General features: G+C 44.6%; 1 protein-coding gene across 1 annotated transcript in view; it reads right to left on the reverse strand.

The window, feature by feature from the left end:
* Positions 1-1,317: 1,317 nt before the first annotated feature.
* Positions 1,318-22,801, reverse strand: part of Gorasp2 (golgi reassembly stacking protein 2) — a 31,260-nt gene continuing 9,776 nt past the window's right edge. Inside the window, exons 2-10 of the mRNA XM_055600222.1 lie at positions 15,828-15,908; positions 14,342-14,545; positions 13,625-13,711; positions 12,790-12,920; positions 9,685-9,817; positions 8,659-8,782; positions 4,891-4,977; positions 4,243-4,362; positions 1,318-2,916 (exon numbers count right to left, since the gene is read on the reverse strand). Of these exons, the coding sequence (XP_055456197.1) occupies positions 2,582-2,916; positions 4,243-4,362; positions 4,891-4,977; positions 8,659-8,782; positions 9,685-9,817; positions 12,790-12,920; positions 13,625-13,711; positions 14,342-14,545; positions 15,828-15,908 (1,302 nt within the window). The 3' untranslated portion in view covers positions 1,318-2,581. The remainder of the gene's footprint in view (positions 2,917-4,242; positions 4,363-4,890; positions 4,978-8,658; positions 8,783-9,684; positions 9,818-12,789; positions 12,921-13,624; positions 13,712-14,341; positions 14,546-15,827; positions 15,909-22,801) is intronic.

A 22,801-nucleotide genomic window follows, 5' to 3' on the forward strand; every position in this document is an offset into this window, starting at 1 on the left:
GTTAGTCAATGATGGGTACACACAGATCCAATGGATATATTTCCTAAGACAGGAAATCCCCCTATAAGCGGGATTCTCCCATGACAGGTAAGCATTCATTTGAATTTGTCCACCTAAGACAGGCATGGTCCTTTTATTTTTAATTTGAAAGGGAGGAGCTGTGGTAGCCAAAATGAAGTTGGTAGCTAAAAATGAGTGCCTATTGCTGTTTGGTGCCAAGTCTGAGCAGCAGCCTCTGGTAATTAAGAGTTTTACCCCCTGGCCTTGGCAAACATGGGCCTTATCTAAAGCTCAGTTTCTCAGAGACTAACCTCAACATTCCTTACAGTGGGGAGTTCTGTCCCTGATAACTAGATAATAAATTCCGTGCAACCATGGAAACCAGATAGTAAAGTTTGTATAACCTTGAGTAAATCCCCGGACTCTTTGCTAAGTGATGCTGTTACTGTGAGGAAATTGCTTGTAATTTTTTGCTATGTAAGCACTGTTTAAAGGCTCAAGAAATGGCACCTTGATCAGAATCTTGACTTGATGTCCTCCTTGTGATGCCCTGCTTTTTCCCCCAGTCCTCACTTAGGTGGTATTCAAGTGTCGCTGCAGGCCAGTGACAGCCTCCCAAAGATTAAAGTGCACCACCCCTGCCTGGCTAGAAACTTACCTGAATGGGAGAAAGGAACTTAATTGTTTTAATCACTGTATTCTGAGAATCTCTTAGGTAACATGACCTAATCCAATGTCCTTTCTCATTAGAGATCCTACCCTTCTCTTGAGATCCTTAGCATTTGCTCACAGGATTCTGTGTCCCCAACCCCTATCAGGTGCTGTCATTATAGCCCCACCATTTTGACTACAGCACTTAAGCTGGGGCCCCACAACAAGGTACCTTGCTGGCTTGTCACAGGGGTGAGTGGCACACCACCCATGAGTCTTAAATCTATGCTTTTAGAACCTAATATAGGATCTACCATAGTCTACAAATTACTGGAACTAAGGCAGTGGCCAAGCATGTACCCAGCATGCTCCCTGCTCTGGGTTTAATCCCCAATACCAACTAGGAGGCTGATATTTCCCTGAAGAGAATACTCAAATTTTCTATTTCAAGTAGTCACTGGGCCACTCTGAGCCAGCACCCCCCTACCCTGTGGGTGCTGAGTCCTCCCCCAGAGCCTGGGGCTTCATATACTTCAACAGACATCTTCCCAAAAAGATGGTCCAGGACTATCCTTCCCAAACGATAGCTTAACTCACTAAGGTTAAAGACCACGTCACTGGAGAAACTGCTGTTTAATCATTTTATACAGCGTGAAAACTGCTCACTTGCTTTGACTGTCTTAACAGCTACTATATTTTTCCTTGATGTGTGTGCAAGAGTGTACAGACCAGAGGTCTATGTCAGATGTCCTCCTTAGTCACTCTCCACATTGTTTTTTTGAGACAGGGTTTCTCACCAAACTGGAGTTTGCCAATTGGGCTCACAAGCTGCCAGAGAGCTTCAGGGATGCCCAGCGCTTGGGACTGCTGGAGCCTTCAACACTCAACTTGAGGCCTACATGCAGATCTAGCAATGCATCCTGGGAGAGGTGCTGCATTTCTGGTTTTATCAGCAACAGCCACTGCTGCAGGGTGAGTGTCTTTATACTAGTACAAGATCGACAGCCAAGGAACCACTTCAATCTTATTTCCAAAAGGGGGCTATTGGACGCACTCACATCACCCAGGAAAGCATTCCACTTGATTTAGCATCTCCTGGAAACTGAGAAGCTCACACCGTAAGCTGACTGCAGAGATGTGAGGCACACGTGAAGTATACGTGTGTCCTTTAGATATAACACAAGGAGAAGGTGAAGGGACTGAAATTTATTGCTGTCTGCTCCCCCAGGGTGGCTGCACAGTGCAGCTTCCTTTATCTCTCTCAAATGCCATCTTACCGCAGGCATCTAAAGCAACAGCAGCAGCTACAAAATGGTGTCTGAGTAATTCTGAGTTCAAAATAAGATCTGTGTACAGGCAGAATAAAAAGATGTTTAGTTAACAGTGTGCTGTGCAACCAGAACAACACATCCTCAGCTGAGAGCTCTGTGCAAACCTTACTAGAGATGCGACTCACAGAGACCAACGGTTAATTCTTGTTTCCTTTTGCAGCTTAGTGGGGTGGTCTCTGTTCTTGCAAATGACTTACAAAGTACAAGAACTGTTGTGTGTGGGCACTAGGCATAAGAGATTTCATTTCCTTACACAAGGCGTAGCAGTGGGACAGGGAACCTGGTGGACACCCTGCCATCTCTTGCCCAAAGATGTACATCCAAGAATGGCAGTAGATGCCTGGCGGCAAGCCACCCATAACAACTTTTTGGCTGTTTAAAATACAAGCACATTCTCACATTCCCCTCCCTGGCTGTGAGTTCCCCAACTTAGTGAGAGACAAGGCCTCGGCCTCTTGCGTAGTTTCCCCTTAGAATTATGTACAGGACGCCTACAGATATGGTACAAACTAGTATGAAATCAATGGTAGTTTGCGATTCCAGACATGATCCCGTGGTTAAATAAATAGACCACGTTGGTTCTGAAGATTGGTTCCAAGTTAAGAAGACTCGGAAGCATTTGCATCCATAGCTGCAGAAACGGGCTTCTCGGTGGCTGGGGTGGAGTCGCTGACTATGTCCTCAACAGTGGTGGGGACCTTGGAAGCAGGGGACATCACATCCACAGTGAGTGAGGAGGCGTCTGCCTTTGCAGTAGTCATGACAGGGTCAGAAGGTGGGCCCGTGGCAGGGAGGGAAGACAGCGGCTCTCCTGCGCTGGCTGCAGAAGAACCCTCTGGAACCAAAGGGAATGACGGGAGAAACTCGGACGGCATGGGGAGAGGCGCAATGCCAGGTAAGTTTCGGGGAGGCAAGGAGGGAAGAGATGGCAAACCTAGGACAGAAACAGCAGAGGTCACATATCCTCCCAGCAACCAGTGCGCTGCCATCAAGCTCCCTCATCAAGAACCCGGAGCTGAGGGAGGACCACACAGCCACCTCTGCTGACCTCTAAGCTGGAAGCCAGGGCCAAAAGCTTCCCACTTCCAACCTCAGGTGCCTCAACTCTGCACTTAGGGTACCTGCTAAACGGAGAACAGATCCTTCCAGAACGATGGAAAGCAGCACCATGGCCTTCAAGGGAGCTGGCTCTATGTGAGGTACAGGATCCTGCTCCCAGGCAAGATGCTGCCTCTTGTTAGCTAGCAGGAAGGAGCCATGGAGGAGCAGCGAGGGCCACCTCATGGAAGCTGCCCTGCACCTGGGGAGGCCCTGAGACCAGTAACTATTTTTGCTGGTTTTGATGGGTTATTCTGGAGATTTTCAAAGCAGAGCAAAGGTAGGGTGACTGTACAGTGTACGTCAGGGTACTGCTGGCTGGAAAAGCTGTTCCTACTCTTAGAGGCTTGCTACCTTTAAGGACAGGCACCAATGATCTGGGCACCAGGGAAAAGCAGCAGTGAGTGTGGTAAACATGGCTGGGGTTTGCAGGGTCACTTGTTCTTCAGCCCTGGCACTGAAGAGGAGTTGAGCTGATTGTAAAAATTGCCAATCTGCCAGAAATGTGACAATGACAAACTAATATTTAGTGTAGGATGATCACTACAGTGACAAATGGGCAGTCACCAAGTCATCAGACTTGGGTGCTGCTGTTTCCTGCTCACCTGGGCATAAGCTCTGAGAGCCACCTGCTAACAGCTACTCCTCCCCGTTGCTACTATAAAGGCAGCTGTCAACAATGGAGAACACTTAGCTGGCATGGGTGTAGACCTGTGATCCTAGCACCTGAGCCTCTGAGACAGTAAGTTAATTCATTTGAGACAGGCCATCCACACAGTGAGACCCCAGTCTTGGAAAAATAAAAAATAACGGGACTGGACTGCATCTTCTAAACAGGAAACAGGAGGAGGGAATTTGTGCATCTCAAGTAGGTGACTCATGCCATGTAAAATTCAGTGCATGGGGCCACTCCACTGGTACTCTGACAGCCTGTCTGGGCCAAACCTGTCAGGGTGTTGAGAGAGAAAGGAAGGAGGCAGCAGGCTGAGCCATAGACTTCTTTCTGCCCTCTTCTTCACAGAAAAGATGAGTGCTGATTACAAGTAGCTGGCTCCTGTCACGTTGATTTGCTCTTTCTGGAAAAGACTGCACTGGAGGCCTCACTTTCCTGAACACAGTTTTTATTAGCAATGTCCTAGGGAGGGTAAGGCATGCAACATACCCGGGTTCCCGAGCTCCGGCAAGCTGACCCCTGGCATGATGTGTGGAGCAGGGAGGCTGAAGTTGGAGAGGCTGGGGAGGTTGGGGAGGCTAGGCAGCCCTGCTGGCAAAGGCATCAGACCTGAGCAGAGGGAGAGACAGCACAAGGCAGATCACTCACCTGGGAAGGAGACAAAAGTACTCCCTTCTTTTTCACTTCATGTACGGTGACGTCATATCAGAATGCCGTAAGCAACAACTCAATCTCGGAGCATGTTCTTGTATCTAACCAATCAGGCTGTGAAACCAAGGAGTGCTCCCAAGACCCTGGCCCAGAGTGATTGTGCCCAGTGGTCCACACACACTAATTACTGAAGTTACATAGCATTGTCAACAGGTCGACGGCCGCACTTGGTTGGCACTGGAAATACTAAGGAGAATCCACACAGGTTCCACATTTGGCCTTCTCAGCCAGGCAGCCACAACAGCCACCAGGAAGTTCTACATGAGCACAGGTGGGAGGGGAGATGGGACTGCCAGGCTGAGCAGCGCCTGCTTCCTGGCCTGCTGAGGGCAGCACCCGTTCTGTCACAGAGCTGTGCAGTGATACTATGAGACAAAGGATTTGAGAAGCAAATACCATTACTAAAGCATCTGGCCTGCTACTTACTTGGTAACGTGGTAGCTGGGTTCATTGGTGGCACGGAAGCAAGGGACTGGTTAACTGGTGGAGGCAACAATGGTACAGTTGGTACACCTAAAACAAAACAAACCAACTCTACTGCCAGAAAAGAAACAGACCATATATAGGAGGACACTGTTCAGCTCTTTACCATGGCCAGCTCCCAACCCTTGGCTACATCCTTTGCTATGTAACCCCTCAGAGCTGACCCACCAATGGCTGGCCCTGACCGACATCTTAGCTGCAGCCTGGTGAGGGGTGAGAAAGCTGTGCAGCCACTCCCACATAAGCTCACTGGACAAGAAGTCTGCCACTGGCCTGAGATGGGCTAGACTGAGGGCGGACTCGCCATGCAAACAAACATGGGACTGCTGGAGAGCCTTATGCCCTAGAAACAGTGAGACCTGGCCCGTGAACGAGAACACTGACAAATGTCTCGACAAAGGACATCTGGATTTCCTGAGGTAAAGAAAATGACTAGGTTCTTTTAACCTTGGCTCCCACACAGTCAACCCATTCTCACAATTTATCCCCACAATTCACTCCACAGCACCAACGAAGGCTTGTGGCAATGCCCTCCATGTCCAAGGATCCGCAGGCTGCTGCCTGATGAAGGCTGTCCGCTGGCATTACCCTGATCAAGGGGAAGGTCTTCTGTTGTCACCACAGCAGTAATCCACATGGAACACCCTTAACTGAAAATCTGAGATAACCCCAAAGATGAAGCTTTTTTTTTTTTTTTTTGAGAGCCAATGTTCCTCTTGAAGTGGAAAATTCCACACCTGACCCAGGTAAAGGATGGAAGTCAAAACACAGGCACACTGGAGATACAGTATAGAATGATCTTCAAGCTACATGTATGTATTTGAAACAAACAAAACTCATGTTTAGACTTAGGTTCTAACTGTAGGGTGTCTCCTAACACCTGCTGGTTCAGTGCTCCAGGCAGAGGCACTCACGCCATTACGCTGAGCTAGGCTTCTGGGTTACAGAGGTGTTTAAACAGGCAGGGGGAGTGAACTGTCCCTGCAAGGGTGAGCCAACTGCACGCAACTATCTTATGCACTCATGTATAAAGTCTTTTCCTGAAGAAACTGAGGCATGCAAAAGAGGACAGAGGGGTAGGGAGGGGAGAGAGAGGGGTAGAGAGAAACAGAAAACAATAAAACAAAGAAAGCCTAGCCATAGCACTGGCAAGAGTTCTACGAACTTAGACTGCGTAAGTCCAGTATGGGAAACATCGTTCTTTCCTGGACCACACTGTTATAAAATAGGTATAGCATCGCTGTTTTGATATTTCTGTCACAAATCTTGGCTTTAAGAAAATGAAAACAGGAGCTGGAGGGATAGCTCAACGGTGAAGGGCACTTGTTGCCATTGCAGAGGACCTTGGCTCAGTTCCCAGGAACCACATGGTGGCTCACAACCATCTGTGACTCCAATTCCAGGGGATCTGATGTCTTCTCTACTTCCAAGGGCATAGGGATCATGTGTCCTGCACATACACATGAAGGCAAAACGTTTGTACATATTTAAAAATGAAGGAAATAAAATAGGTGGGATTTGCTTCAAATTCTATTTCCAAATAAAATCTTTTACATTATATTTCTTTCCTTTTAAAGGGTAAATCATTCTTTGTATCAAAACAACAACACGGGCTGAATGTGAGCCGGAAGTTGTGGCCGGGCTGTGACTGGGCTCCTGGGTCTGGGAGCTCCAACAACTGATAGGTTTGGAGAAGAGTGTTCTTTGCTGTTACCAGAGTCTGTTTTTTTTTATTGTATCTATTTTACGTGTATGAATGTTTTGCCTGCATAGATGTCTGTCCCCCTTATGTGTATACTGTCCTCAGAACCCAGAAGATTGTGTTGGATCCCCTGGAAGTTACAGACGGTTGCGATCTGCCATGTGGGGGCTGGAAATTGGACTTTGGTCCTCTGGAGGCGCAGCCAGTGCCCTTAACTGCTGAGCCTTCGCTCCAGCCCCTACCAGGTTTAAAAAGGAGCTGGGTGAATGGTTGGTGAGTTCATGTATTCCAGCTAGAGGGCACCCGCTGTCTGCTTCATACTGTTTTTGAACCCAAGGCCTTATCAGTGGGAAGAAACAGAAAGCACAGCCTTTTAGAGGAGGAAAAGGAGGAAACACAAGACAAGTAAAAACTACGGCTTGTAAGTGGCGATACACTTTCTGTAGAAAAGCAAGGAAGTGGGGACAGGGCAGACGAGAGGTGTGTACCAAAAAAGCCACAGTAACGCCATTAATATTCTAAAAACTTCCTAAAATGTCTACAAAAACAAAAGCAACAACCAACACACTGTGTGCACAGTTACTATGTAGAGTTCTCTGAGAACAAGAAGTCAAGATGAAAAACACATCTAACAGGAAACTGCTTCTGACATGTCACGGTGTTAACACTTCAGTCTCTGAAATTAGTAGTGTCTTTTTAAATTGACCTGACGGTTTGTGAACAAGCATCGCTTCCCTCGTTTGCCTCTTTAGGATCCGAGAAGCCATTTCTCTGCAGTGTGAGCTCCAGGGACCTCACCACACGTACATCTAACACAACACAGGCTGAACTGCAGTGTGATGAGGGAGGAGTCCAAATGAAGGGTCAGTTTCTCCTGAAGTGTTACAAGTGCTTGGCCACAGGCAGCCCCACCTACCAAATCTACTCAGGAATGAACTAGAAGGTCATCTGAAGGGTGTAGGAAGTCAGTGTAGCATTAAAGAACCCCATTTAAAGAGATGGAGCAGACCCCCTACAGCTGTGACTGGGATTGTGTCTGGTGACACGGACATCTGACTGCATTCAGGAGCGCCACCTGCCTGTGGTAATGACTACACACCCTCTCAGAAACGATTCTGAAAAGTGGCAGAATTTAAACTAAGGTGACCAGCTCCAGACATCATACCTTTCCCATCACTGCTTCTTGATGGGAAGTGTAATCTGGAACAAAGTGGGACTAAGAATTCTGAATACAAAGAGCTAAATGAGCTAAAACAGCAAAAAGGTATGTATTTCATAAGTAAGTTTGTATTTCCTAAGTTTGGTTAGTGCTTACTGACTACAATACAGTCACTATATAATGAACTTCAGACACTATGAAGAGGAGAAACCAGAAAACAGGAGATAGGAAACTGAAAAACTGTCAGGATTGAGTGACTCCACGGATCAGGCACACACTCAACAGAAACGATCTCATACCGACTCAAGAGACTTGCACACCAGGGTCCAGGCTGCCTCATTCAGGAGGCCAAATGGAGACACCTGACAGCTCTCAACTAGTGAGTGGGATAGGAAATGTGACGTGCCATACTGTAAAGCATGATTCCATGAATATAAGGAATGAACTGCTAGTATATGCGACACTAGCCACGATCCTTAACAACATTACGCCAAGAACACACAGTCGTCACAAGACCTAAATATTATATGAACCGTCCTCACTGGGCGGCAAGATCAGTCGCTGCCTCTCAGCAGTCAGAAACTAGGGTGTGACTAGAATCAAGTGGAGGGTTTCTCTGGGACCTGGGGGCAATAAAAAAGTCCCAGTTTACTGAGGTGCTGGTTGGACAACCCTGCAAATAACTGAGATCCACTTAAAGTGCGTGAGTTGAATGGCATGGAAATTCTCTCTTCAGAAAGCTGTTAAAGACAACATTAAACCACAACAAAAGGTGTGCGTCGGGTGGTGCAAGGTGAGAAGGCTGCTCAGGGAGCACGCTCTGGATCCCTGCACTGAGAACAGGACCTACCTGTACTGAGAACACTGCTGCCGGCTGGTGGGGCTGCGCTAACACAAAGTCCAGACAGACTCTGCTCAATTCCTGCAGTTCCTGGTGCTGACAGAGACGGGGGACTAACTGAGGACAGCTGGACCTAGAAAAAAAAGGGGGGGGGTTGTTGAGAAAGCAGTTTGAAATCTTAACACCAGGGTTCATTTCTCCAATTTCCAGCTTTCTAACCTCCTCCATGTATTCCTTCCTCTCTCACTGACCTCTCTCTCTCTCTCTCTCTCTCTCTCTCTCAGGAATCTGGTATCTAGCACCCCAGAGTCACTGCATTCTACCCTGTCCCTGGCTGCCACATGACACTATGGTCTTCACATACTAACCTGTCTGGGTAGTAGGCACCAATTAGTGGGTGGAAGAATGGAAACATGGAACTACCTGGGCTCTGGCCCTGGGCCTTGCAGGCATGGGGAGCAAGAGAGGAGGAATTTCTCAGCAGCCTCTTTCTCCAGAACTAGGGAAGGCTGAATTGAGACAGTACGGCAGAGGTCTGGGGAGATGGCAACAAGAGCAGCAAGCAGTTGCAGAAGACCTGAGTGTGGTTCCCTACACCTACACTGGACAAAAATAACTTCAACTCCTTGGACACACCACCACCACCAAGAAAAAAACAAAAACCAAACCTAGCCCTGCCTTTACATTTTCTTTTCTGGTCTGTCATTTTTATGTGGCCATGTAGACAGAAGTAACCACCTGGGATATCTTCCTAAGATACCATTAAAAACCCTGCAAGCCCACACAAACCCTTGACAATTTTTGTCACCTTCCACTGGGCTCAACTGCCCTCTGTGCTAATGATCTCACATCTGTCACCTAATCCTGTGTTCTCTCAAGGCCAGCAGCACACCTGACCTCCCTCCAGGTGTAGAGAACCTCTCAAATTCAACACGGTGCTTAAGGGGTATCCCATCACTGCCGGCCTCAACTGCAGCCACCAACACAGACCATGTGTCCGCACACAGAAATGACCACGCAGTAAAATGATCTTACCTCCGTAAACCCATCCTTAAGTGGAGTAACGGGTGTACCAGTCATCTGTCCTGGAAGGGAAATCTTCTTTCCTTCTTCAAAGGGGCGTGTAGGTATTCGGTGCAAGTAGCCATAGCCAATGCCACATCCAAGGCTAAAAAAAAAAAAAATCTTATTGTTAAAAAATACAACTTGAATTTCTTTGAAACATATAAGCATGTTTTTTTCTCCCATGCATTTTTCTCCCCTCCTTTACTTTGAGACATAGTCTCATACAGCCTCCTGATCCTCATGTCTTTACCTGCATTTCCATTCCTTTAAATACTGCCATCTTCCCAGAGGTCCCTGGCATCCACTACAGACACTTCTCTTAGTTCCTGTTTTCCTTCAAACATTTATCACCATTCAACACATGGCATGTTTGCTCTTTACTAACTGTCTCCCTCAAAATATTAAGGCCTGTAGAAACAGAGTCTTTGCTTTTTATCGCCTCAACCGTTCCCGGCACTAGGCAGACACCTAAAATTAGCTGCTGCATAAAGCGCACTGTGCCTGCCCACTGAAGAGCTCTGAACACATCTACATCCTGCTGTCTGTGTGCAATGCTCCTGGGCCTATTAAGCAGTGCTCTATTCTGCCCAATCCATCAAAGCAACTCATGGCCAAAGCCAGCTGATTAACTTCTGCCCAGAGCTAAAAATCTTGGAAGTAACAAAAACTAAAACCAGGTTCACTGTTTTATCAGTGGAACGCTAGAGATGCTTGACGTTCTGCTTCTTCTACACCTGGGTCTTTGCCTGTCTCTTGACGGCATGAGCTAATCCATATGAATGTATACTTACTATGGTAAGTGCTGTTTCCCACACTTTGCAGCCAATCAATGCTTGCTTACATAGTATCACAGTTCAACAGCTCAGAGTAAGCCAAGTCTTGACCATTGATTTAAGGTTTTGACAACTTAAGGTTCCAGTCTATGCTTCCACCATGATCTCTTATTTCCAAAGCTCCTGGCACTTGGAGAGCTGCTGTGCATGGACACCTCTCTCTCTCTCTCCCCTGCCATGGTATACATGTCACCTCTGCGGGCCCCTTAACTCCCAAAAGCTGCTGGAGTGGGCCCTGGCCAACTTCAGCTCTTCCTTATCCAAATCTGATTGTCACAGTGATGCTTTACAGTTCAAAATTACACTTCTATTTTTTCTTATCATCAAAGCTATAATTTCTCTCAAATTTAGAAGAAAGATTAAGTCATTTATATTGATCAATGATAGCCTTTTGGGCATAATCACATTTGAAAAGCAAGGTTTTTATGTTTTTTTGTTTTGTTTTTGTTTTTGGCTGGGGGACAGTGTTTGGATGGGAGCAAGAGGGTATGTAGCTCAAGTGGGTCTTGAACTCACAATTCTGCCGTGTCAGCTTTCCGAGCACTGGGGGGGCACCACCACACCGGCTTACACAGTGCTTGCCGGTCAAAAGAACTAGGTAATGACAGAGAAAGAGCTTGCAGAGACAGCAAGATCTGCTGCAAATTCAAGAGAGGCTGGAAATGAAGAGCGGCTGAGGAGACACAGTCAGCTTCTGAGGAAGGGGGGGAAGAGGCAGAGCCACTCCGAGCACCTGGGCAGGGCACACTTGAGAAAGTGGCTGACAGGAACTGTCTAAAGAGATACCCAGAAATGGTACTAAACTACACAAAAAGAGAGTCTGCTAAGGAAAGGAATGGCTGTGTGAATGGACAGGGAACAGTCAGTGTCACTAAAGATGAAAGAATATGCAATGTCCTTTTCTGCGAGCCTCACTGACCACAAAACTGTTTCCTTTTCCTGGCTTTTGCCCCATGCCCACCAAGTACTCTGTGGTCCTAATCTGATGCTGAACATCCTCCACCCTGTGACGGTCAGCTCTAACTGTCAGCTTGAGTCTCAATGAGCGTCTGTGCAGATCAGGCTGGCTGGTGGGTCTCTGGGGATTGCTAACTGGTACAGAAGACCTGTCCACTGCAGGCGACCTAGGTTTCCTTGGTTTGGGTCCCTGGTGCATGTAAGAGCAGCAGAACACTAAGCATATCACATCATCTTCTCGCTACGGCTGTGCTGTGACTCGATGTTGCAAGCTCCTGCTACCCTGACGTCTCTAGAGTCATGGGCTGTAACCCGAACTTGTGAGATAAAATAACTGCTCTATCCCCATAACGTGCTCTCTGCCAGGATAGTTTATCCCAGCAAGAGAAGGAAAAGTATAAAACTCCAGGAGAAAGGCCCTTTTCTGTTGTGAAACGAAAATTTGGCACCCAAATGGACACAGCGGCTTCTTTGCATATTTATTTATATGCAGTAACCCTTCTAAAGTGGATTTAAAAAAAAAAATTTTTTTTTTTTGAGGCAGAGTGTCTTACGTTGTCCAGGATGATCCTGAACGTATGATACTTCTGCTTCTACTCCTGAATGCTGTGATTAAAGCTATATGTGCAATGTCTGGTTTTTGCAGCGCTGGGGATCAAAGCCAGAGCTCTGTGCTCCTTAGGCAAGCAATAGCAACTGAGCTGCACCCTGAGCCGCTGAGGTAGATCAATTAATTATAAATGCCTAGAGAAGATCTTATTTCTGGGCGTTTGGAGGCCTGAACAGTAGACAATGAGATACTCCTCTCACTTTTCTTGACTTGCAACAACTTAGAATCCTGAGGTTCCCTCAAGAACCTCAGGGAGTGAACTACAAATACTGTGAGGACAGAGAGCCCTCTATGCAGCAAGGAAACCACACAGATCCAGCGGAGGCGGAAGCATGTACAGTTTAACTCTGCCTAGGATTTTCTGTAATCACGATTTACACTTGATAATTTGTCAGATTAGAAAGGCAGTTAGCTCTTAGGCCAGAGACAGCAAAGCAAAACAAAACAAATGTGCTATAAAATAGGTGCTATTCTCCCTAGTCATGTACTTTAAAAAACCGAATTATTAATTTGACTACTCTACATCAATTCTTTTTTCAGAGTTTTAATAGAAATCAAGATGTTAAAATATTTAAAAATAAAAACCATTCTTTTACAACACAGTAAAAGAAAAGTTGTAACACACTTGACTGCTGAGATTACACAGCTGTCATTTCACTTTGGGAACGCCCTTACCTGCCTTCTCCGCCCCACGCAGAGTTTGGTGTAATGATCACTTCTCGGCAGTTGTCAGTGTCTGTGTTGTACACGTAGAGTTTCAGGGGCTTTGCTTCATGCGTCTCAATAAGGCTGAACAGGTCTTCAGACTGCACACCATTAAGAGAAAAAGCTTGAAGGTGCTGTACTTGAGGACAGTGGGTCTCAAAATCTGGCTCCTATCAGTCAGCTGAGCACCCTCCTAAAAGAACTCAGCTTCAGGGCCCTACCTTAGACACAGAGATCACGATTTAATGCCAACTGGCCAAGCAGAGCCTAATTTAATGTACACAGTAATTCAAGCAATTCTACCAGAGCCAGGCATCAGCCAGTTCCCAAGGCCTCTCAAGTGTTCTTCCCCGGGTTCTAAGGTGGCTGCGTTTACTTTATTATGAAAGCCTCAGGTGCCTTTGTTTTCTGTATTTTGGTTTTGTATGTACTTCCACCAGCTAAGACAACGAAAAGGATCTGACCAACACCGCTGAGCTAAGGGAGAATCTCTGCAGCACTGTAGAGATGAACAAGTCCCATCAAGGGAAAGGAGACCTGCTGGAGGAAAGCCTCTGCAGGTGTCTGTGTGCTACACAAAGGAGCTGTTCAAGGACATGATGTTTTCCTCACAGCTACACCTAAGGAGACAACATCCAGATGTTCCATTTAACACCTTCAGGCATAAGGTGTCTTAATCGACGCTACAGAGGTTTTAACTCTAAATGCAAAGCGTGGCTATGGGCTGAACTCAAGAGCAGAGAGGGTGTGGTGTGGCTCACCACTAGTGCTCACAGCAACCTTCCTTACCAGGCAGTGCTAATACCTCATTCATGACGGTGTCGGCTCCAATGATGTAGTCACTGTGAGGCCTCAGTCCTGCCAGTGCTGCTGGGGAATTTGACTCCACTTCCTAGGGTGACACAGATACAACCCAACTCAACACACAGAAAGCAATTTTCCAAGTTTCAGAGTGACAGCTCTTAATTAGAGTGACTGAAGAATCCCCAATATTCCCATGTTAGAGATAATGTTAGATCTAAGAAACTAGAGAATATACCTGTATTTTAAATTTCCAACCACAAAAACTGTATCATGTTTAATACATAAAATATTTCTGTAACTGTCTGCAATATAAACTCTTTGGATTGTCTTCTTTGAATTAATAATAATCCGTAAACATTCATTGCTAAACAGCAATGAATGCTGATTTTCAGAAATGAAAAAAACATAACAATATCTCTATAATACAATTCCTAATAATATCTGTACAATTAGATACACCCCTAATTATACACTGTATAACACAATCCCTAATAATACCCCCTACAACACAACCCCTAATAATACTCCATACAATACAACCCCTTAATAATACCCCTTCAACACAACCCCTAACAATACCCCGTACAACACATCCTCTAATAATAATCACACACACACACAAAAGCCTCTACAGTCTTGCCAACCTGGAGAAGACCAGCATCCTTCCAGCGTCCTACACTGCGCTCACGCCCACAGGGGCAGTTCACGGTGTACCTACCAGCACATGCCAAACGTTTTCGTTGGCACCATCGAAGCTACAGAAACGGATGCTCACTCCCAACAAACCCTGGCCGCCCCACAGGTTGCTTGGTGTGACTGAGGTCTCCCGGAGCTCTAGGGTTTTGCTGCTATAGATGAGCATTTTTACAGGCTTTTCAACGTTGGCTTTTAGTAGATCCTTGAGAGTGTCATTGTCTTTATTCTACAAACACACAGAGACCATAGTCTTTAATAAACAAAAATAATGGTAATTATTATTTAAGCATTCTCATAAAAGTAATAAGAATATCAGTATAAATATAAACTTATCAGGCAAAAATATATTTTTTTTAACATTCAAATGTTTCTCCAAGTTAAAGAATGTCAGAAAATGAAGGACTCTGATCATTAGCTAAGCTGACATTTGTAATAGCTGACATTGAACATTCCAACCCAATGCTAGAGTGAGCAAACAACTCAGTGAAAACAAAATATGAGGTAACAAAGTTACAATGACTTTGTTTTAAAATCTAAAACACTGCTACCTTAAAGTCTTATTTTGGACCCTCCTTTCCAATATATGCTCTATTGTTTATTAAGAACAAAAAGCAAGAAGTGAAATAATGTTAATATTTCATTAAACAAAGGTCATCATGTCAGAAACACTGTCAAATTGTCAGCAAAAACTTAATAGGACCATTATAAAACTGAGCCAGCCAAATAGATAGTCATAAAAATTCCCTTTGCAAAGCTTACATAATTTATTTTCCAAAGAACTGTATTACCAGTAAACTGAAGGCAGTTTAGAAAAAGCAGTTTTTTGAGAACAACTTTTTCTTTTGTAATTTTTGAGAATTACTCTAAAAAAATGTATCATGGGACTTAGATCCAAGAAAATGGACAAGAAGTTTCCTAGTCCATTTGTCAATAGCTTAGAAAAAAAAAAAAAAATCAAACTTCAGTATCTAATGTACAAATCTGGAGTGATTCTATTTCTGTGAGCTGATGTGATGCTTTTATGTTCACTAGCGTCATTCTTGTGAAAATTTAAACATGCTGGGCACAGTGGCGGATGCCTTTAGCCCCAGGACTCAGGAGCAGGTAGATCTCTGTGAGTTCCAGGGCTACATAGTGAGACCCTGTCTCAAAGAAACAAAACAAACAAAATTTAAAGATATGATTGTGTGAACACCTGATTGTGTGTGTGTGAGAGACAGAGAGAGCTCAAAGGAGAGTGAGAGCTCATGTTCTGCAGGGCACATGTGGAGGTAAAGGAACTTCTGTGTAATCAGTTTCCTCCTATCTTTGCATGTGTTCCAGGGACTGAATTCAGGTGCTGAGACTTCTGTGGCAAGAGCCTTCACCCAATGAGAAATCCCAATAGCCCCTAATATGATTATTTCTAAAAGGTGTCGATACATACCCAACCTAGAAAATTAGGAAAAATTCCACTTTGAAGAAAATTACAAAGTTCTATATATAAAACCATAAAAAGCCAAACTTACTAATCTCGAACCGTTAATAGAAACAATAAAATCAAAGAAAGGCTCCAGTCCAGCTCTGTGTCCTGGGGAATTTTCCTGTACCTGTAAAAGGGATACTTGAAATAAATACTTGAAAATGAAAAGCAGAGGTAGGGGGCAGAATCCACAGATGATATGGTGAACAATCAGAGCTGCAACACTTTCCAGCATTTATTTCTTGCGTACCACTCAGCTCAACACCCACAGAGGAGCAATGTCAGGGCAGACAGCTGGCCTTGCAGAGCATCGAGGAGGACGAAGGGAGCTGCTCTCAGGCCTCTAATCACAAACCTAACAGAGTGGGGACTAGCATAGAGAGAGGAAGTCCTAAAAGGTAAGATCTGTGGATTAACTATCAAACTTGTCTAAATTCATAGCGATACTGACTGCCGGCAACAGAAATATAACCAATAAACCCCAAAGTGAATACAATTAATTTCGCACCTGCTTTCCAAAGTATTTTGTCAAGTGTGTAACTGTTGTTTTGGACAGGCCCTTACTCTGCAGACCAGGCTGGCCTCATGCTCAGGCACCTACTGGGGCAAAGGTGTTTGCTGGCATACCTGCCACTGCATGGAATTTTTAATCTGCTTGAAGTCATTAACACTGTCAAAACTACTCTAGAAATGAAGTTTGTACGCCAATTTTCTGTAAGAGACTATATAGTTTTTCTTTGTTTTGTTGGTCCAGGCTGGTCTGAACTGCCAGCAATCTTCCTGCCTTGGTCTCCCTAAGTGCTGGGGTTCCAGGAATGAGGCACCACACCTAGAGCTTTAGAGCACATGGCTCTTATGGGCATTCTGAGGCTATGCAAATTACAGTTCACACACAGCCATAAGCACAGGCAACCATGGCTATGCCTACAGGGACATCCAGACTAGCACTCCGCTTCTGGAGTCGATGTTCCCTCTTCTCTTTCTATGGTTGTTGAGGCAGGGCCTCTCTGTGAGGGATGTCTGGGAGCTCGCTCTGCAGACCAGGCTGGCCTCAGACTCAGAGACCCGCCTGCCTCTGCCTCCTGGGAAAGTATGGAAGTAGTCATCAGCTGCTGAGGAGAGTCTTGTTAGTACCCATGCAGAGCTCCAGTGCCCCTAAGTCTTGCAGGCCCTATTTCCCATGCTGTGACAAATGGCGTACTACCCAGAGATCGATTTCCAGCGCTCCCTCTGCTGGTGTCGCAGTAATTAAGTTATCTACTTGCCCTAATTTGTGCTGGGCTCCAGTGGTGTATAGTAAATCTGAGAAAGAAATTAATTTCAAGGTCCATTAAAAACAGATGAAATCAATGTTTGTAGCAAATGAAATGGAAAAATATAAAGGGTTGTTTATTTCTTTTGAATTCAGACTAAACTATTGAGTCTTTTGAGTTACAGGAAGGCTACTCCTGATATTGGAAGCTTTCCATTTCAAACAGATACTTTAAACCCTATTATGTTGTGAGGGCGGGCGGGGCCGCATTCTAGGAAGCAGTGTGGGGTCATCTTTGGAAGCTGATGATACTGCAAAAGTACTTTCCTTGGCTCTTTTAAACTAAAAGATAAACTTTTCAGGAAAGAAACCCCAAGTTGATCAGTAAACTAGTTGGCTTCTAGACAGGTGCTATCAGTGGCCATTTAGAAGCCATGTTTAGACGATTCATATTTAGATAATCAAATTAGGCATGGACCTAGTGAAAAGACAGAAGTCATCCTGAGGCGCCCAAAGGTTAACTTAGCTTTTTTCCGACGGGGGACATTTCACACCACTTGCCACAGGGGCTCTGACTAGTAAGTAGATGTGTCTTCACCCTCTCCCCAGCTACAACTGGATCTGTTTGCCTTGATTTGGTATAGCATCTCTCTCTCTCTCTCTCTGCTGTGTGGCCTATGCTGGCCCTCAGCCTAACAGTTCTCTTTCCCGGGCTCCCTGGGTGCTGACACTACAAGCATGTGCAGCCTGCTCCAGGAAGCTTTTGTTTTGATGCTTTCTGGGTTGTTTTTGTTTTGTTTTTAGATAGTCTCACTATCTAGCCTTGGCTAACTGGCCTGGAATAGACTAGTACTGGGATTAGAGATGTGTGGCACCACCCCCAGCTAGGGCTGACACTTTTTAAAAAAAAAATTTTTTTTATTATCATTAATTACAATTTATTCAATTTGTATCCCAGCTGTGTCCCCCCAACCCCCGTTTCTTCCTAATTCCACCCTCCCTCCCTCTTCTCCACCCATGCCCCTCGCCCAGTCCACTAACAGGGGAGGTCCTCCTTCCTTTCTACTTGACCCTAGCCTATCAGATCTCATCAGGACTGGTTGCATTGTCTTCCTCTGTGGCGTGGCAAGGCTGCTCCCCACCCAAGGGGAGGTGTGATCAGAGAGCCTGTCACTGAGTTCATGACAGAGAAAGCCCCTGCTCCCCTTATTAGGGAACCCACTTGGAGACGGAGTCTATGGGTTACATCTGAGCTGGGGGTTTTAGGTCCTCTCCATGCATTGTCCTTGGCTGGGTTATTAGTCTCTGCAGGGGCCCCAGGCTCAGTTTTACTGGCTCTGTTGGTCTCCTTTTGGAGCTGTTTTAAGTCATAAATTTGTCCACTTAATGACTGTGTGTGTGACCTCAATAAAGTTTATTTGCCTCTCTGGGACTCGGTTTTCTCATTTGCAGGTACAGGACAATGGTGTCTACTGTATGAAAATACTGTAAAGATGCAATGAGGTCAAGCTGATGAAGTGGCCTCTGAGCTCTAGCTGACAACAGGGCCATCCAGATGGGAAGCCCATCTCCCTACCAGCAGTTACCTGGTAAATCTCTGCAACCTACCAGCACCTGGATACTAACTTACTCTTTCAGCCACGTATTAAATGCCTGCTACTCTTTACACAAGTAAGTAGATTTGTGAAGGGGTAGCTGGGAAGGGGAGACTCATTTAATAAGACTGCCTCTCAAAAACTGAGTGCAGACAGATGGCAGATCAAAAGTAAAAGAAAAACAATAACGCTCATAGAAAGCAAAGCAGGGTATCTGAGACTCTCCAGAATGCAAAGACTTCCAAAAATGCACACAAAAAGCAGTAATCATCTATTTAAAAAGTGACAAAATACACAACTAAGCAAAACAAATATTCATTGCTTTGGAGAATACAAAAAGGGACAGCCACTGCATTAGTCTGTCAAATCCTCAAAATGTTAAGCACATGGTTATGATATGATTAGCAATTCCATTTCTAAGTATAAATGAAGGAAATGAAAATATACACACAAAAACCATAACAAAAATTTCATAACAGTATTATCCAAAATCTTTAAAAGTAAAAACTCCCCAAACATCCCTCAACTAATGAATGCATAAACAAAATGTGGTCTGACCACCAGAAGGAATGAAATGCTGCACTAATGCACAGTCTGACATGGACAAACCTTGAAAGCATTATGCTAACTCAAGCCAGTTAAAAGAGCCAGGCACTGCATCGTGCCAATTATGAACTTCCTGGAGCCCATGATGACAGACAGGAGGTTAGCAGTTGCTCAAGGCAGTGAACTTGAGGAAGGGGAGCCCTTACTAACGGACATGGGTTTCTTTCTGTAGTCATAAAATGATCTCTGGAAACAGATGGTGAGGATGGCTGCACTCAGAATACAATAAAAACAGCAAAGCATATGCTTTAAAAGACTGGACTTCATGGTAAGCAAATTATATCTCAATAAGGATGCTTTTAAAAGGCAACAACAAAGAAACAGATAAATAACTTTAGCTGATACTAAACAATGAGACTAAATATAAAAATGACTTAACGTCAGTGGTCACTGAGGAAATGCAAACCAAGGCCATGGTGCAGCATCGCACAGCTATCAGAATGTCCCGACCAAGAACGATGGAGATCCCTAAGGGTGAATGAGGGTGCACACTCAAAGCTCAACCATTGCTAGTGGGCTCATCTATTAATACTGAAAACATGTCCAGCTTTTGACCCAGTAGTCCACTCTTAAAGTGTGTTCCCAAAGAAACAGGTATGCAAATGTCTCTAAAAGGCCCAGTACAAAGTTCACAACAGTGCTGCTATTTGTAATAGCCCCAAACTGAAGGTTATACAAATGCCCATCAACAGCAGATTGGCAGCATATTCTCAACATTAATAGTACTAAAATGCAACCCGGATAAAGCAATATTTGAGGCAAAGAAGATATACAGAAATGAGTGCATATTATATGCAGTTCAAGAATAGGTCAACTAACTGCCATTGCCACATGTGAGTGTAGTAGACAGAATCCACCCTGGGGGGGGGGGTGCTACTGGAAGGGCCATGCTGTTCAAGAGTTGTTTGTAAAAATTCACCAAGCAATACATTTTAATGGACTCTTTTAATGCTACAACCTAAGGCAATCTCCTTCTATCTGAAAATACTACAGAAATGAAATTACTATAATTTAAGAGCATGTCCACACCTCACCTTCATGCAAAGTGTGAGAACCTGCAACTATGTTAAAAAAAAAAAAAAAAAAAGACTGAGCAGTCAATGTAAAGGCCACAAAACAAAAAATAAAAACTTGCTCTGATGCTCATTTTTCACAACACTTCAGGGCCACTTGTTGATGCACACTTACTTTACCCAATCTACAAGTCTGAGCCCCAACCCATCAAAACAACAAGCAAAAGTCCTGAGAAGAGGCTGCTGAGTCACTTAGCACTTACTGCGAGTTTATGTAAAAGGTAGATTCGTGTAGTACATAAAAGGTAGAAACGAGCTGGGCGTGGTGGTACACATCTGTAATCCCAGCACTCAGGGAGGCAGAGGTAGGCCGACCTCTCTGAGTCTGCAAAGTCAGTCAAGGACAGCCAAGGCTACACAGAGAAATTGTCTTGGGGCAGGGGTAGGTAGAAATGTGAAGGTGTCTTGTGCAAAGTACAAGGTTAGGCCAGCTGTTGCTCCTGCCCTAGCGCTGACGGTGTTTCCCTAAGTGTGTATATGGGGACTTCCGATACGGTGGCCACCAGTAACATCATCCCATCCACAAAGCTCCTGGCTAGTGAAACTACGAGCTGCGATTTAAATTTCATTTAACTAACTAAACATAGCCACAGGTGCTCCTCTACCGGACAGCACAAACCTACATGGCAATGACAAGAACCCATTTCAACAGAGCACAGTTAGTACATGGTCCTGAAGGTTTACTCACTGGGACAGCATTTGCCACAAACAAGATAGGAGAGGGCAGCATTGTATTTAGTGTTATATGTGATGCTGGGGAGGGGAGGAATGACACATTTTAAACACTCGTGAATTTCAACAAGCTGCTGTGAAGAGCTTCATAGAGACTATATTGTTCCAACCATCTAGATTCTGGAAAAGGCAAGACACAGAGACACTGACCAGTGACTGCTAGGACGAAATGTTCTAGATCTTGTTCCTATTCCACAAAACAGAGAAACATGATATTGTAAACGAGCCATTTTTTTTTAATCACATTAGTATGAAGGGGCTAGAGAAATGGCTCAGTGGTTAAGAGCAATGGTTTCTCTTCCAGAGGGCTCAAGTTCAAATCCCAGCACCTACATGACAGTGTTTAACCATCTGGCTGCAGTCCCAGTGGACACTGCATACATGTGGTATACAAAAATACAGGCATATATACAGCTGACACATCCACACACATAAAAGAAAAATAAAGTCAGTGTTCTCATTATAGGAAGTGGAGGAAGGATCATGGGTTCAAGGTCATCCTCAGCTACACTGTGAGTTGAGGCTAGTCTGGGAAACACAAGACACTGGTTTCCAAACATTTTAACCTCTGTGATTCCTTACTATAAAACTCAAAGTAATTAAAATGGTAGCAACCAAATCGATAAAACAAAAACAAACCCATAAACTATGTCTAAAAGTTGGAATTTGAATCATTTATTTCTAAACAAGTGATTCCTAATGTGCTGTCCAGCTACTGTGAGTAAGTTTCCACAGGTCATAAAATCCATTAGGTTGTTGTGATATGAAGAAATACCAAAAACTCAAACAGAAGAGCCAACACACCAAAAATTCACTACATGATAAGGGCATTTTTCATGGCACAAAATACTCTGCATTAGTGGTACTCTGAGCTGAAAAAAAAAAAAATTGAAATTGAAAAATCGCCTTGTACAGTAGCACTAGTTTTTGCCCATGGATATAATTAGCTTTCAACTTTCCCTTTTCACATTTGTCTATTTTGTGTGACTCGGGGTGTGTGCATGCCATGGCATGTGTGTGACGTGTGAAAGGACAGCTTGTGAGAGCCTGTCCTCTCCATCCACGTGGCTTTCTCGGACTGAACGCTGGTGGCCAGGCTTTGTAGTCAGCGCCTCTACTCACTGAGTCCTCACTCCAGCCTTCTACTTGCCACTTTTTTCTTCTGATCATCTATTAAAGTTCTACCAAACTTACCCTGAAGCAGTCGGCCCATCTCCCTCATGCACATAGACTTCATTTGTTGTCTGATTCCTTCCCAGCAAAGCATCTTTGTCAGAACTTTATTGGTATAATGTTCTTTTGAAATATATACACCTGACCCTTGTTCATTCAAATGCTGATTTCTCCCCCCACCTCTGGTTTCAATCCAGATATTGCATTGTGATACTTATTCTAAGCATCCTGTCTCAACTTTGCGTAAACATCCAATATAAAACAACCAGCCACAATGTTGAGCAATAAAGAGGAAGGAGTAGGCGGGAGAGAGAGGAGCCAGAGGACAGGAAGGTGGAAGGCAGAGGAGGAGGAAAGAAGGGCAGACGAAAATGAGGAGAGCAGAGCTGGAGGACAGATCTGGGAATGACGTGGAGAATGAACCAGACCTAAGATTTCACAAAAAGTATAATGGGTAAAATTTAAATGTTAGGAAACTATGAGGGCTTGGAGGTTTAAGAGGGAGTAATTATTGCCCAGCATTGTGTTCTAGGTTAACAAAATAAACCCAGTCTCTGTGTGGTGATTTGGTTATACAGGATTAACAGCA

Source organism: Psammomys obesus, unplaced genomic scaffold (assembly GCF_907164565.1).
Source record: "Psammomys obesus unplaced genomic scaffold, mPsaObe1.curated_primary_1811, whole genome shotgun sequence".
In the NCBI taxonomy this organism is placed as follows: Eukaryota; Metazoa; Chordata; class Mammalia; order Rodentia; family Muridae; genus Psammomys; species Psammomys obesus.